Below are 15,170 nucleotides of genomic sequence, written 5' to 3'. Positions count from 1 at the left end.
AAAACTTCCGCTGCTATACTTTTATATCTATTGCTACTACGAAAATCCACCACCACCACTTTTATTATTCTGTTTTGCTACACCAATGTGAACAAATTCCTACCATCACCACGTACTCGCCACCAAACATCACCAAATTTAACCTTTGTCCTCTACAATCAAACCCGATACATGTTACCCATTCTGTGATACTTTCTATTCGAAAACAGCCACAAACCACGATGAGTTGTTGCTGCATTTACTTTACTGCTTTGATCGATGAAACCCACAACCAACCATGCACTACCATTTTTCTGTTTCAAATGAGAAACTACAAACCGTTGTATCGTTCCCAGTCTCTTGTTCGAAAAACATCACCAACACAACCACCTCTATACCTCTTCTATATAGATTTTTTTTCTCTTCTTATTATCCCCGTTTTCTACTTTCAGGTAGAAATAATAGATGATTAGTGGGATTAAATTAATGAGTGTCCTCCCTTTTATGATGTGGTCAACAATTGATAAATAAAACCCCACTTGCAAATGCAGCATACTCGTTTATTCAACCGAGTCCCTTTCTTTTTTTTATTTGTTTAAAACAACACTATGTCCCCTCCACTTGATTAATTAAAGATGTGATATAAATTGAGTGGATAATGACGTATATACTTTTCTAGCAACACTGGAGTCACATTTCTTGTTTCTATAATTGAGTCGATTGATTTTTGGGTTACTGATATGTCATGGAATTCATTGCTGTTCTTGGACTTGCTGAATGTTGGGCTAGTTAGCGATTGGGCCAACTCTTACTTGAATGGCTAACGGACCTTGTTAGATACAAATACTACTTGGGCTTGTCTTATATTGTTGGGTCGAATGATGATAGATGACGTGCAGTTGAGGATGCTCGTGATGTTAGATAAAGTAGGATGATGAGAAGGGGTTCATGAAAAAGGATGATGATGGTAATATGTGAATCATGGAGGATGATGTCTGCTGATAAAGAAATAATAATGAAGACGTTATGTTTGATGATGATAAGTGATGAAGAAGAAGAATTATAACACAGAAAGAAACGGGTTATATAGATTTAGTTTAGGATATAAATCAGAAAAACAATAGGTGGAACAGTGGTTTGGAGTGTTTGATGTTAATAGGAGGTCACAGGTTCAATCCTGGTTTGTCGCATATATACATTTTTTTTAAGAAGAAGATGATGAAACTGAAAGAAGGTTAACTAAATTAGAAGTTGTAACAAAACAGAAATGTAAGGTGCAGAGGACTGGTTAGGCGTGTTTATGAGTAACGGGAGGTCGGGGGTTCGAGCCCGGACATGAGCAGTTAATTTTTTTGAAGCCTTTTCTAGTGAGGTAGTCATTATTATTATTATTATTATTATTATTATTATTATTATTATTATTATTATTATTATTATTATTATTATTATTATTATTATTATTATTATTATTATTATTATTATTATTATTATTATTATTATTATTATTATTATTATGAATACAAATATTATTATTATCATTATCAAAAATTATTATCACTATAAGTATTATTATTTTTAGTATCATAATTATTATTATTATCATTATTAAGTGTATTTACTAATATTATTATTATAAAATAACTCAAATTTTATTTATTATTATTAATAATATCTTATCAAATGATTTTTGGTTATATAACACTATAGCTAATACATAAAATATATCTATATTAACAATTTATTATAAATACTGCTTATTTAGTTAAAGTACATAAAATAGAAATATTTAAATTAGTTATTAATGAAACATATAATTTATTCAAATAACAATTATGATATATAAATTGTTCGATTACAATTATATGTATTAATATATACATAAATGATATATGTTCGTGAATCCAAGGTCAACCTTACACTTGTTAAATGACGTCATATGTATTTTTACTACAAAATACAGTATGGTGAGTTTCATTTGCCTTTTTACCTTTTATATTTTTGGGCTGAGAATACATGCGCTGCTTTTATAATTGTTTTACGAAATAGACACAAGTACTTAAAACTACATTCTATGGCTGGATTATTAAACCGAATATGCCCCTTTTTAGTCTGGTAATCTAAGAATTAGGGAACAGACACCCTAATTGACTCGAATCCTAAAGATAGATCTATCGGGCCCAACAAGCCCCATCCAAAGTACCGGATGCTTTAGTACTTCGAAATTTATATCATGTCCGAAGGAGGATCCCGGAATGATGGGGATATTCTTATATGCATATTGTGAATGTCGGTTACCAGGTGTTCAATCCATATGAATGATATTTTTGTTTCTATGCATGGGACGTATGTTTATGAGAAACGGAAATATGAAATCTTGTGGTCTATTAAAATTATGAAATGATTATTTATGTTAAACTAATGAACTCACCAACCTTTTGGTTGACACTTTAAAGCATGTTTATTCTCAGGTACGAAAGAAATCTTTCGCTGTGCATTTGTTCATTTTAGAAATATTACTTGAAGTCATTCATGACATGTTTCAAAAGAGGTTGCATTCGAGTCGTTGAGTTCATCAAGATTATTATTAAGTCAATTATAGTTGAACATATTATGAAATGGTATGCCTGCCGTCAACGTTCGATGTAATGAAAGATTGTCTTTTCAAAAACGAATGCAATGTTTGTAAAATGTATCATATAGAGGTCAAGTACCTCGCGATGTAATCAACTATTGTGAATCGTTTGTAATCGATATGGACTTCGTCCGGATGGATTAGGACGGGTCGCTACAGTAATAATTATAGTAATTAATCTTGTGCTTTTAGAACACAAGTTATAATATACGGAGTAATAATTATAGTAATTATAGTTCTAATGTATTTATAGATTAGCCCAATAATTATTATAGTAATTCTAATTTATTTATTTATTTATAATTATTAATCAATATATGCTATTATTAATATTTAGTATTAGTATATACGAGTTCCGATTTGAACCTATTCGTTGCGGCACAGTTTTTCGTTTATAATCATTTGAAACATAAGTAGGTACGATATTTGGTTATCTATCTAGGATTGTAAGACTTGAATTTCAAGAATTGTTCAGGGTATCGTATTGCTAGTACACTTTTGATTATAGTCTGTAGTTCGGTCCATATAAACGGATAAAGTGGTCCATAAAAGACAACATAAACTATTGTGTATATCAATTTACATTCAACAAGCTACATATACATCTACATACCACATCAATATGTAAACGAACATATAATATCTACAAATTCCATCTGTATGGTACACGAATAGAGAATTCACATGGCAATGGGAGACACACATTTGCGCTAGAACCTGACAACTGCACAAATTGTCGAATCGTAGCAACAGAACCCCAAACTATGGTTATAATTGTCAGCATATAGTCAATCAAAGAAGTGAAAGTGCATCTAAGCGCATTGTTTTACTTAACTAAATATTTTCAAACACCAAGAGATTCGTAGCCGAGGATCCTGCCAATGTCAGGAGTGGAGGCTAACATATTTCAAGATATGCGCTGCTGAAAACGAACAAACTACTTCAATAAAACTATAAGGTGGCGTTTGGTTGGAGTACTTCCTAAACAAGTGCTTTTGAATTTAAACGGATGTTAACTTTGAATTTAACTGAATATTATTATGAATCTAGATTTATAGATAGATTTATATTTATATTTATATTTATATTTATATTTGGATAATAAAAACTAATACGGAGTACTAATAGTCTAATACTAATAGAAGTCATCCATTCCTATACGAAAGAAATACAGCCGATCTACGTCACGGGTTGACATACATATATATATATACGTACACAAGGGATAATCATATTCTGTCGATAGCAGATAGCACCGTCAGACCTATAAAGGAACTTTCCCCTGAATTATCAAATTTCCACTCAAAATCAATTTGCATTTTGTTAATTATTCACAAAGTTCAAGTCTTTTTCAATCTACAATCAAACCCTTTTCATCTCCCCTTTCAATTTCTTCAACAATCTTTTCTTCAGTCACTCGTTGACCGTATCTTGACCACGCTACCCACATATTTATTCGGTAATTCTTATTTTGTTAAAGTTTTTTTATTTGGGTTTGTTCAATTTAGTTTGAAAGTTGCGTTTGAATCACTGCAATTAATCCACAATGTTGAAGTATGCTTTCTTTTTAAGCAATTAAGAAATACAATTGCTGTTTATTTAGACTCTTTTATCGTCAACCCTAGATATTTCTAAAAGTGAAATTGAGATGAATTTATTGCTTTTTGAAGACTGTTGTAATTATTGTTATAGATTATAGATCTTGTTTGCCTTAAAGTTGGTACAATGTTGTATTTTGGAACGAAGTTGCTGGTTTAGTTTGACAGATAGTCAAAATGTAGCTTTACATATACCATATGCTCTTGAATTGATATAAGTATTTAATATTTAATATTTAATATACATGTATATATATTATCTTTTTGAACTGTCATGTAAGCATGAAATTAGAAAAGCATGAAATTAGAAAATTGAATGTACTTGTGTATGTGTGTTTGTTAAATGTGTAAAAGATTTGTTTTCATTGCAATGTATACCATACATCATGTATGCTATTAGTGATAAGGGCTAGTAGGTTTCTCCATTGTTATTATCTTGGTGATTTTAGTGTTTTAGTTATATATCCAACTTTTTTTAAATTTCCTTTTTATATTAACACATTCTGGTACATTTTCTATTACCAGTGAAAATTAGTGTTCATGGGTGGCAAAAGCTCAAAAAGGGCGGTTTCGGGTAGGTATGCATCATGTGGGTCAACCTCGAACTCGAACTCGAACTCGAACTCATATGGCTATCCACAGTATCCTCAACCTAATTTGAGCCAGCCGTATGTTTCTCCTTCACCGTATCAAAGCTACGCTGATCAGGCTCCTGCTATTAAGAAGAAGCTCGAGAGAAAATTTTCAAGAATAGATGATAATTTTAATAACTTACAGCAGGTAATCTACATCAGACATCACCCTACACATTTAAAACTATTCTATGGATATTTTTCGTTCGTGTTATTTTTATATGATTAAAATTACTTTAAGTGTTGACTTTGAACTACTTTATTTGGTTTTTTTGTTGCATGCTATTGTTCATTTGAAGAAGACAGAAATACATAGCTTATTCGAAATCGTTAATTTTTCTAATGTGTAGTTCTTTAGCATTTAAAAAAACAGTAATGTAAACTAGTTCTACTCTGAATATTTGATTATATGCTTTTTACTAACAGAAAAAGAAATTGATCATTTTAATCTTCCTATAACTTTTTACCAGGTTACCGATGCCCTAGCACACGCTGGTTTGGAGTCTTCAAATTTGATCGTCGGGGTAGATTTCACGAAGAGCAATGAGTGGACAGGTTTGATACGGATCCGGTCTTTAATTAGCTATTAACAAGTCATTTTATTATTTGAAATTGTATACCATTTTTAATCATAGTTGAAGTTGATTTAGTAATTATTGTAAAATAATTCTTTTTTCGGGACAATATGTGTTTGGGGTCAACGTAATCCATTACCCAACCATTTTCCACTTCTAGTTTCAACACAGTATTCAAAATTCAATTCTTTAATCTTAGGTGCTAGGTCGTTTAATCGAAGAAGCTTGCATCACATTGGAAACGATATGAACCCTTACGAAGAAGCAATATCAATTATTGGGAGGACACTTGCTTCATTTGATGAGGATAACTTAATTCCCTGTTTTGGATTCGGGGATGGTATGACATTACAAATTTACATAACTATGGTTAAAGTTGTATTTTGATTTTTGAGTATGATTGAAGTCATACGTTTTGTTTTTGTTAAACGGCAGCTTCGACACATGACCAAGAAGTGTTTAGTTTCCTCGAGGATGACAAATTTTGTGACGGATTTGAGGAGGTTTTGAGACGATACAGGGAATTAGTACCTCAATTACGGCTTGCAGGTCTCAATTTTTTTTCTCGACCTTAAATTACTTATGTATATGTAAAGCTAGGCTATCTTATTCATGTTTCATCAAAACAGGACCTACATCGTTTGCCCCTATTATCGAGATGGCCATTACCATTGTTGAGCAAAGTGGTGGTCAGTATCACGTTTTGTTGATAATAGCTGATGGGCAGGTAATTCAAAATGTTAATTTCCATTTAATGCTTAAATTCTGATTACGTAATACTCCGTAATATTCTTGTATCATAAATTATATATTAATTAAATATTAAAATTAAGTTTTTATACTTAATGTTACAGGTTACTAGAAGCGTTGACACTGAACATGGCCATCTGAGTCAACAGGAGAGGAAAACCGTTGAGGCAATTGTGAAAGCCAGGTACGCACTACTCTACAAGTCCGATTATTTTCGTTGACGTTATTTTTGTCACTACTTTTGAAACGTCTCTCGGTTTTATTTTATTTTATTTTATTTATTTAATTTTTTTTTTTTTTGCAGTGAGTATCCGTTGTCAATAATTTTAGTTGGGGTTGGAGATGGACCATGGGATATGATGAGGGAATTTGACGATAATATCCCTGCTCGAGCTTTCGATAATTTTCAGGCAAGTATAATTATTACATTAACTTTTAGCATTTTTATCTGCCCTTCAAGAATTCAAGAATATTTAAAATTGGTAAACTTAGTGGTCATTCTAACTTCCAATTTACTCTTTTTTTCTTTCCTTCCCATTTTAGTTCGTAAACTTTACAGAAATAATGTCAAAGAACATCAATCGGTCTAAGAAGGAAGCAGAGTTTGCTCTTGCTGCATTAATGGAAATACCGTCACAGTACAAGGCTACGTTAGAGCTCAATATTCTGGGGTATAATTTCTTATTATTTGAAATGATTATATTAATATTAATCTTTGGGAGTTATAGGTGAAAACGGGTGGGTTGGGTTACTGGTCAAAATAGGAAATTATTAATATGGGTCATATGGGTTAGGTTGATAATGACAACACCATTCGTCCATTTTTTCATTTTCATTTTTTTTTTCTTCAAGTTAAGCGATAATTGATTGTAAGCTATGGAATTGATATTGCACGAATTTCAACCCATATTGAATATATGATTTTGCTAACGACAACCCTAAGTATTGTCGTTAACGTGCATAAAGGGGGTTGTACATGGCGGTTGGATATTAACTTTATAGTGGCGGTTATGAAATGTACAATACTTTTATGAGCGTTAACAACAACCCTTAGGGATGTCGTTATAATTTGTTCAAATTACAACATGTACTTTATAGTCAGAACCCTGGTTTTTAATACATTTGATTTTAATCTATCAAGGGCTAGTAGAGGGAAAGCCAAAGATCGTATAGCTCTTCCTCCGCCTCGTTATGGTTCGACGGCTTCGCATGCATCAAAGCCATCAGGAAATACTATTAGCTCTCAACCAACTTCGCACTCATTTCAAGGAAGGGCGAAAATGGTCAATACTGGTTACCCTGAAGATTCCACTTCTGATAGCCAAGTTAGTGATCGTCCTATGAAATCTTCGACTAACGCCTAGTCAATGATGTCAAGTAGTCATTAAATTTCACATTTTATAACTTTTTGTTCATTTATTTTTTGTAGCTCTGCGCAATCTGTATAACCAATCCCAAGGATATGGCCTTTGGCTGTGGGCACCAGGTACTAGTTACATGACTCACTTATTAACCATATACGTTCTATTTAGTATATACGTCTTAAGAGCTACGAATCATTTTATAGCTTATGGAAAAATAACTCAAATGATATTTTTATTTTATGTTACCTTATCTGTCCTATTATTTTGCTAATACAGTTTTGCTACCTTTGTCCCATTAGTGACGGCCTTTTCAGGTATATATTTCATAGATTAATTAACGTTTTGAATCCGTGTTTACTTTGCAGACATGTTGCAACTGTGGCAAAGATCTTCTGCTGTGCCCTATATGTCGGGATCAGATAGAAACAAGGATCAAGCTTTACTAAGACAAATTGGGCTTATTTACGACTGTGACATACTATCACTATTTTTGTGTTTTTAGCTTGTAAATAATTTGTTCTTTTTGTTTTGAAACTCGAATAATGACTTCCTTGTACGCTGGAACTAAAAGTTCTAATTGAATAGCAAAATTGTGCTCTTTCTTAATTGGATTTGGTAGGTAGCCACTTGTTTCACCTACAACAGTTGTTAAAGTTGTGCAGTGCTCCAAGAAGACTCTCCGAGCCTAAGTTTTTGACTATGGCGTGACGTGTTAACATTACCAGTCAATTATTAAGGGTTTGCCAAGTTTATTTGATTAAAATTAGGGAAATTGATTGGTGGTGATTTTAGTGTCATCCAACGTACATTTTAGTTAGTTGCGATTTACTTGAATGCAGGTGTTAGCTAGCTATACTTACCAACGGGTTCGGAGAGTGTGGAGTACACGCCGTAAGAGTTGGCTACTAACTGTCGCGTAAAATGCGGGGGTCAAGGGGGCTGCGCCCCCTTGCGGGGTCCAAGGGGCAGCGCCGCTGGCGGGGTCCAAGGGGCAGCGCCCCTGGCAGCGCCCCGAAACCTCAACAGAAATTGCACTATTCGTTAACTAGAAAAGTTGCGTTCGAATAAGTGTCAGCGAACAGGTATGCCTTTTGGTATAACCGATTTTTCCGTCAAAACTGAAGGGTTACACCCTTTCGGTTTAACTGTTTTCCTATAAACAGTTTATGAACGTCTTTGTTCATTCATTCTGCATTCATAAAAACCAACAGAAACACACACATATTCTCTAACGATTTGATCAGTGATTTCGTTGCCCAAAACACTGATTGCGTTCTTGTTTGATCCCTGTAAAGATTTCGTGCAACCGTGGCAATCGTAGGGTCGAAATACTTTATAGAGATAGTGATTACACGATTCAAGAACGAATCCGGCAGTCAATTCATACCCGATTTCTAACATTGATTTCGTAAATTGTAAATTTTACAATTGAAGTAGGAAGAGCTACTTCAAGATTATTGAAACATTTTACTTTACTAATGTAGGTGCATAACTGTAAGGTCCGCCTGTGAAATCTCAAGTCATACTGTAAGAGTCCATCCGTACGGATAGGAGATACATCCGTACGGATAGATTACTGTAGCACGAATAAGTTACATCCGTACGGATTTATGAAAGACACATCTGTACAGTCTGCACACTCTATGAATAAGTGATTTAAGGTTCTTTGTCAAGGTTACGAACCCTAACACCTCTTAGCCGATTCCAGTCGTTCATAGGCAAACGCTAATCGATTCCAAAACGACTTGATATAGCATCATACTATTGTTTAATTCTGCTTAAACGATCCAACAACGGCAATTTACAATTGTAAATTTTTTTTTAGTGTTTGATACGATGAAACACTCGTTCAAACTTTCTTTCAATATTTAGATTTTTTCAACCCATAATCAGTAACTGTGTGAAAGCGCAAAAATATAGAATTAAAGCCCAAAGTATAGAATCAAAGCCCAAAGAATATAGAAATAAAGCCCACAATAGAACATAAAAACCATATGAAGTTATGAACCCCACACCCTTATCTTCGTTCACTCACACACTCATTTTCTAAACCCTTCTTCAACAACAACAACAAAATGTCCTTTTCTTCTTGTGCGGCAAAACCCATTTCCAATTCCAAACCCTTATCTTCATCAACCATGTCTACCTTCTTAATTTCATCATCACCTTCAATTTTCACTAAAAAAATCATTTCTTTACCATTAAAACCCATCAAGGTTCTCAATTTATCAGCTTCATTCACACCCTTTTCAATAAAAAAGAAACCCAATTCATCCCGCTTTGTAACTTTTGTTCAAGAAGAAGATAACACATTGGTTGTTGACCAAAATGAAGAATTGAGTTGGGGAAGTGAAAATCAAGAATCGGAATCGGATGCCGTTGATGGAGGTGGTTCTGATTGGACGGCAGAGACCGCCGTCGGAGAAGTGGCGGTGGAGGAGGAATTTTCTGAGCCGCCGGAAGATGCAAAGATTTTTGTGGGGAATTTGCCTTATGATGTTGATAGTGAACAATTGGCTCAGCTTTTTCAACAAGCTGGTGTTGTTGAGATTTCTGAGGTATATATTATTTGTGTATGTATTTATATAAAACTGTTAGGGTTAATTACATGATACCTGTAATCTGTATAATGTTATCTTTTGGTGGATTTATTTAGAATAACTAAAAGAGTCAATAAGTTTGGTGTAAACAATCTAAACAAATAGTTGAAAGAGTGTTACATTTTAGAGGAATTTACGATTTTATAAAATACTAAGTATGATGCATACAATGGTAATAAGATTTAATACAGCTTAAAAAAGGATTTAAGAAATGTAAAGTATTTTACTTTATAGTGCAATTTACTTATACAGTTGCATGAAAAGGAAAATATTGTAACTATATACAATGATGAAAAGTAAAGTAAATTTGTTCAATTATAATCTGAATTTGATACTGTGTAAATTGTTAGTTCAATCAGTTATATAGATATGTAAGCATGTTATATGGTTATAGAATAGAAGTAAGAAGACTGTATTCAGTTGGTAAAGAAAGGTCAAGTATGTTATGTTTTGAAGCAATTTATTCTGCCTACATGTGCTGTATCTAGTTGAAAAATAAGGTGAAATTTTGTTATAGTATGGTGTGATTAACCTTATATGTCTATGAAATGTTGTAACTTTTGCTGTGGATTAATGTTGTGGTTCTTTGTTTGGTTAAATCAGGTTATATACAATAGAGAAACTGATCAAAGTAGGGGCTTTGGGTTTGTGACTATGAGTACTGTTGAAGAAGCTGAGAAGGCAGTTGAAATGCTCAACCGCTATGTAAGTTAATTTTATTAAAGAATTTTGTTATACATTTTGTTACATAACTTTATAAGATTTTGTTTTGAACATGTTCTGTTATATCTTATGAAAGAATCTTAATTAGAGAATCTTGTAATTGAATCAGGAACTAGGAGGAAGGTACTTGACCGTAAACAAGGCTGCACCAAGAGGATCAAGGCCCGAGCGTACAGAGCGCGCACCCCAAATGACGGGTCCCTCCTACAGAATCTATGTCGGAAATTTGCCATGGGACGTTGATGATGTCCGCCTTGAACAACTTTTTAGCGAACATGGGAAGGTTGTGAATGCCCGAGTTGTTTATGATAGGGAAAGTGGTCGATCACGAGGGTTTGGATTTGTAACTATGTCAACTGAAAGTGAACTGAATGACGCCATTGAAAATCTTGATGGACAGGTACTGTTAAATTCTTTTTATACTTAGTGTAGTAACTGTAGCTCACACTGAGGTTTAAAGATTGCGAAATAGGTAGTTGGGTAATGGGTCAAACCGGGTAGTTTTTGTAAGGGTCTAAACAAATCAGGCCATTTCCTATTTGTAAAAAATCAGATATTTGGCTTGCCTCCTATTAAAAAATATACATAGTAACGAGTTAGAAGGATTTATAAACTTAAAAAATCTTTTTGGGCAACTTTCAACAGTTTGACCCATTTGACTTGCTATATTTTAAGCTAAATCTTTTTATTTCACATCTTTACCAAGATTACATCTTTTAACCTGAAAGTTAAAAAGATGTCAATGTAGTTTGATTCTTTGAGGTGGGTGTAGCCGTGTAGGGTCAGTAGTCGATAAAGATGTTGATATAGATTTACGTATGTAAAATTTGTGTGGGTTGGATATATTATCTTTTGAGAGTATAGTACAGTAATAATTTGGGTTCGATTGTGCGTTACAGAGCATGGGTGGGAGAGCCATCAGAGTAAATGTAGCGGAGGAAAAGCCAAGACGTTTTTGATACAAATTTTGACTGAATTGGTTTTCTTTGTTCTGAAATGGTAATGGTATTGATGTTGGTGTAAGTTTACAGTTGTTTATTATGTAGCAGGGACTTTATCCCAGTTTTTTTAAGTTATTATCAGAGTTGATGGGTTGGTCCTGATACGTGTATGCAAATTTTCGAGCCATTTATATCAAAAGTTTACTCTAATAGTCATGATGATGATGATGATGATGATGGTTCTTGACGCTCTTTTTGTCGAGGATTGTAATATGCAATGCAACTTCAAAAAGTGGTCCAAATGTATGATGTGTTAAGGATGATTCTTAGCACGTTTGATTGAACTACAGGGGCAAGTGTTTACACCGCAACCATTTCACTGGTGACTTGTTTTAATTAAAACTGAAAATCTTATTATGGTTTCGTTCGATTGCTGATTAGACACCGATTATTGGACAACTTTAGCAGCGGAGATGCACAATAAATAAAACCAGAGTACGTATATATTAACACCAATACGATTATCCTGCAAATCCAAAAATGTATGTTAAGCTACATACCGAGTAATGACACCAATACGATTATCCTGCAAATCCAAAAATGTATGTTAAGCTACATACCGAGTAATGACGTACGTCACGCCTCGCTCCGTCACGTGTTGCGTCACGTGCAATGCATGGCGTCTAGCACACTAGAGTTGGTCATGAGCTTGTTTGATGCTGACGTACGTCACGCCTCGCTCCGTCACGTGTTGCGTCACGTGCAATGCATGGCGTCTAGCACACTAGAGTTGGTCATGAGCTTGTTTGATGCTGTCACGTGATACCCATGACGTCCAGTTGAACCTTGGTCAAGCTCCGCTGTATTCAAGTCAACCCCACGTATCGGGTAGCGTGACGTCTTATAAGGTTGACTTGATGTTGCCAGGTTGGACTAAAAACCCTACATATCAGGAACGTGGAGGACGTGGACTAGGTTGTGGACATGATTAGAAGATTCTAATGGCAGTTATGGAGAGTGTGCACTAATATAGCGGTTATCATACATAACCGCCGATTATCCATCTATAAATAGTGCTCCTAAGCCTCATTTGAAGGCTAATGAACTCGCACACATTCTATTCCTCTTTTCATATCCACTTTGGAGGCTCGGCAAAAGACAACAACACCACAACTCTCATATCCCATTTAATCGGAGGAACCCTTTCCAAAGGTTAGATCCCCCCTTTTTTATTCACGTGCACTCGAACCAAACGATTTTGGTTTGATCACCGAGTAGCACCAAAGGTTCCATACCAGCATATATCATTAGGCGTCTTACAATACCTTTAACCTGATTGGTCTGAGACTCTGAGCAGCAAGCTTTCAAGCAATTGCCAAACATCATAGAACAACATTACAAATGACTTCAATCTCGATGTGACCAAGTGTGTCATTGCATTCAAGAACCTACCATATCAATATCTTCAGGATGACGCGCCACTTGAGTCAACACCATTGACTCACATTCCCACTGCAGCCTATTGGTCCATCAAGAGTATGGTGACTTGTGCATCTCAACTAACAAGCCTTTTAGGTTGTATGGGTCCCAGTTGTACACCATATGATAACATTAAATGATTCACATCAGCACAAGCTCGAACAGCTTCAATCAATTATGCCCTGGCATATGCTGCATCACCCTTCATTACTAGAAGCAGCACAAGCTCGAACGACTAAAATTTATACACATATCTAACAGATGATATACATTATAAGATGACGTTTGATTGACATAATAATTATAGAAAAATATAGCAAGTCAATTGGTGTGTGAGGATCAAAAAAGTGTGTGTGAGAATCATCCCCTTAACATATAATTGAATGTGATTTACCTCGGTATTCGAAGTTTCTCGTCTTCATTTTCCTCTCGCTCTGAAACGGAAACGAATACGAGTTAAATTAGTACAGAAACTCTATCGAAATTGAAAATTTGATAGAAAGATGTAACAGGATGCAGTTTAACTAAGTATAAAAATAAATATAACCGGCTGCTTTCTTGTTCCAGATATTTTTTAAAATTGCATTAATCAGTTCCTGTAATTTAACGCAATATATATAATATATAACAATTCATAAAAGAATTACTCCATGTATAAAAATATATATGTTGAAGGAGAAAAGAAAGATGAATACAGGATCTTAGGAGGGTTGGTTGTTACCTGATCAAAAAAAGGTCTCCATGCAAGTGCAACAAGCAAACGAAAGATTGAACGATGTTTTTCAGTAGAAAAGAATCTCCAGCGAAAAAAACAGCGGATATTTTGAATAATTATAAACTTTATCTTTCAGGAAATAAACAAAGGGGTGGTGGCGCAGTTGGCTAGCGCGTAGGTCTCATAGCTAAAGAGTGATCCTGAGGTCGAGAGTTCGAGCCTCTCTCACCCCATTATTTTTATTTTTAGTATTAGCTAGTGTTTAATTTGCTGCATCGTTTTTACCCAAACTAAGCGGCCTTATCTTAGGGATGACAAAAATACCCGTACTCGATGGGTAAACCCGATATTATTGGTTCGGGTATACGGGTTTAGGGTCGGGGTATGGGTATAGTTTTACTTTTTTTCGTGGGTTCGGGTGTGGTTTTAAATAAAAACTCATATACCCGACTTGTATGCCCGATTAGTTTATTCAATATAGTACATTGAAAGTTACAAACAAATACCAACATGAGCTTATTATATCCTACTAGCCTACTTCATAAGGTCCACCAAAATGGACAAGAAAAACATGCATACATTACATCCGAGTACATACATGTAACTGAGATTAATCTTTACATGTTACTATGCACAAGCTGCACAACAAGATTCTTTAAGATTTAATTCTTTAACATTTTAATCTTAGTTAGTAATGTAGTTTGTAAATTCTTTAACAATTAATTTAATTTGAATTAAATGGTTACCCGATTATCCGTGGAAAAATTCGTTACCCGACGGTTAATTAGTTAATGGTTACCCGCAGGGTATGGTACCGGGTTTGGGTTTGGTATTGCCTATACCCGACCAAACTCGACCCAATGCTATCCCTACTTATCTACATTCTAAAATAGTTGAATAAGAATTGACAACCTAATATTTCAAAAGAGGTTAAAAAATACTTTGATATATTGAGAGGTTAAAAAATACTTTGATATATTGGTTATGTATTTTCCTACTCCGTACTAATTTACTGTTCTATATAAAATATAAAGTTTCCACTGAACAAACGACCAGAACTCCATATGACCATAAAGGCATTGCGGATTACCTATAAAACGTTTGATCAAAGTCAAATATATAATACTTATTTGGTGGTGATTATAATTGAAATTTTTGTGTCAAACACGTTTTGGTATTGCT

General features: G+C 34.2%; 2 protein-coding genes and 1 non-coding gene across 3 annotated transcripts; all 3 read left to right on the top strand.

The window, feature by feature from the left end:
• Nucleotides 1-4,749: 4,749 nt before the first annotated feature.
• Nucleotides 4,750-8,119, top strand: LOC139857255 (E3 ubiquitin-protein ligase RGLG2-like). The gene is made up of 11 exons (XM_071845991.1): nucleotides 4,750-4,989; nucleotides 5,312-5,396; nucleotides 5,616-5,756; nucleotides 5,852-5,965; nucleotides 6,046-6,143; nucleotides 6,271-6,350; nucleotides 6,471-6,576; nucleotides 6,710-6,837; nucleotides 7,308-7,491; nucleotides 7,596-7,652; nucleotides 7,896-8,119. Exons 1-11 carry the CDS (start codon nucleotides 4,750-4,752, stop codon nucleotides 7,974-7,976), a joined length of 1,314 nt encoding a protein of 437 aa, XP_071702092.1. The 3' UTR covers nucleotides 7,977-8,119.
• Nucleotides 8,120-9,561: 1,442 nt separating this feature from the next.
• LOC139857257 (28 kDa ribonucleoprotein, chloroplastic-like) lies at nucleotides 9,562-11,954 on the top strand. Its single transcript, XM_071845992.1, has 4 exons — nucleotides 9,562-10,088; nucleotides 10,734-10,835; nucleotides 10,963-11,253; nucleotides 11,753-11,954. The coding sequence occupies exons 1-4, from the start codon at nucleotides 9,606-9,608 to the stop codon at nucleotides 11,810-11,812; spliced, it is 936 nt and encodes a 311-aa protein (XP_071702093.1). The 5' UTR covers nucleotides 9,562-9,605; the 3' UTR covers nucleotides 11,813-11,954.
• Nucleotides 11,955-14,136: 2,182 nt separating this feature from the next.
• On the top strand, nucleotides 14,137-14,221 carry TRNAM-CAU (transfer RNA methionine (anticodon CAU)). The gene is given in 2 exon segments: nucleotides 14,137-14,174; nucleotides 14,186-14,221. It is a non-coding gene; the product is annotated as a tRNA-Met (tRNA).
• Nucleotides 14,222-15,170: the final 949 nt, after the last annotated feature.

Source organism: Rutidosis leptorrhynchoides, chromosome 7, assembly GCF_046630445.1.
Source record: "Rutidosis leptorrhynchoides isolate AG116_Rl617_1_P2 chromosome 7, CSIRO_AGI_Rlap_v1, whole genome shotgun sequence".
In the NCBI taxonomy this organism is placed as follows: domain Eukaryota; kingdom Viridiplantae; phylum Streptophyta; class Magnoliopsida; order Asterales; family Asteraceae; genus Rutidosis; species Rutidosis leptorrhynchoides.
The sequence above is the reverse complement of the archived record's forward strand: the minus strand, read 5'-3'. Positions and strand labels throughout refer to the sequence as shown.

What these genes read in the sequence shown, in the direction of transcription:
- LOC139857255 (XM_071845991.1), top strand. Translation starts at nt 4,750, where the DNA reads ATGGGTGGCAAAAGCTCAAAAAGGGCGGTTTCGGGTAGGTATGCATCA. An exon ending in ATTCCACTTCTGATAGCCAA is followed by an intron (nt 7,492 to 7,595) that starts GTTAGTGATCGT and finishes TATTTTTTGTAG; the next exon opens with CTCTGCGCAATCTGTATAAC. An exon ending in CCTTTGGCTGTGGGCACCAG is followed by an intron (nt 7,653 to 7,895) that starts GTACTAGTTACA and finishes TTTACTTTGCAG; the next exon opens with ACATGTTGCAACTGTGGCAA.
- LOC139857257 (XM_071845992.1), top strand. Translation starts at nt 9,606, where the DNA reads ATGTCCTTTTCTTCTTGTGCGGCAAAACCCATTTCCAATTCCAAACCC. An exon ending in GTGTTGTTGAGATTTCTGAG is followed by an intron (nt 10,089 to 10,733) that starts GTATATATTATT and finishes TGGTTAAATCAG; the next exon opens with GTTATATACAATAGAGAAAC. An exon ending in TTGAAATGCTCAACCGCTAT is followed by an intron (nt 10,836 to 10,962) that starts GTAAGTTAATTT and finishes TAATTGAATCAG; the next exon opens with GAACTAGGAGGAAGGTACTT.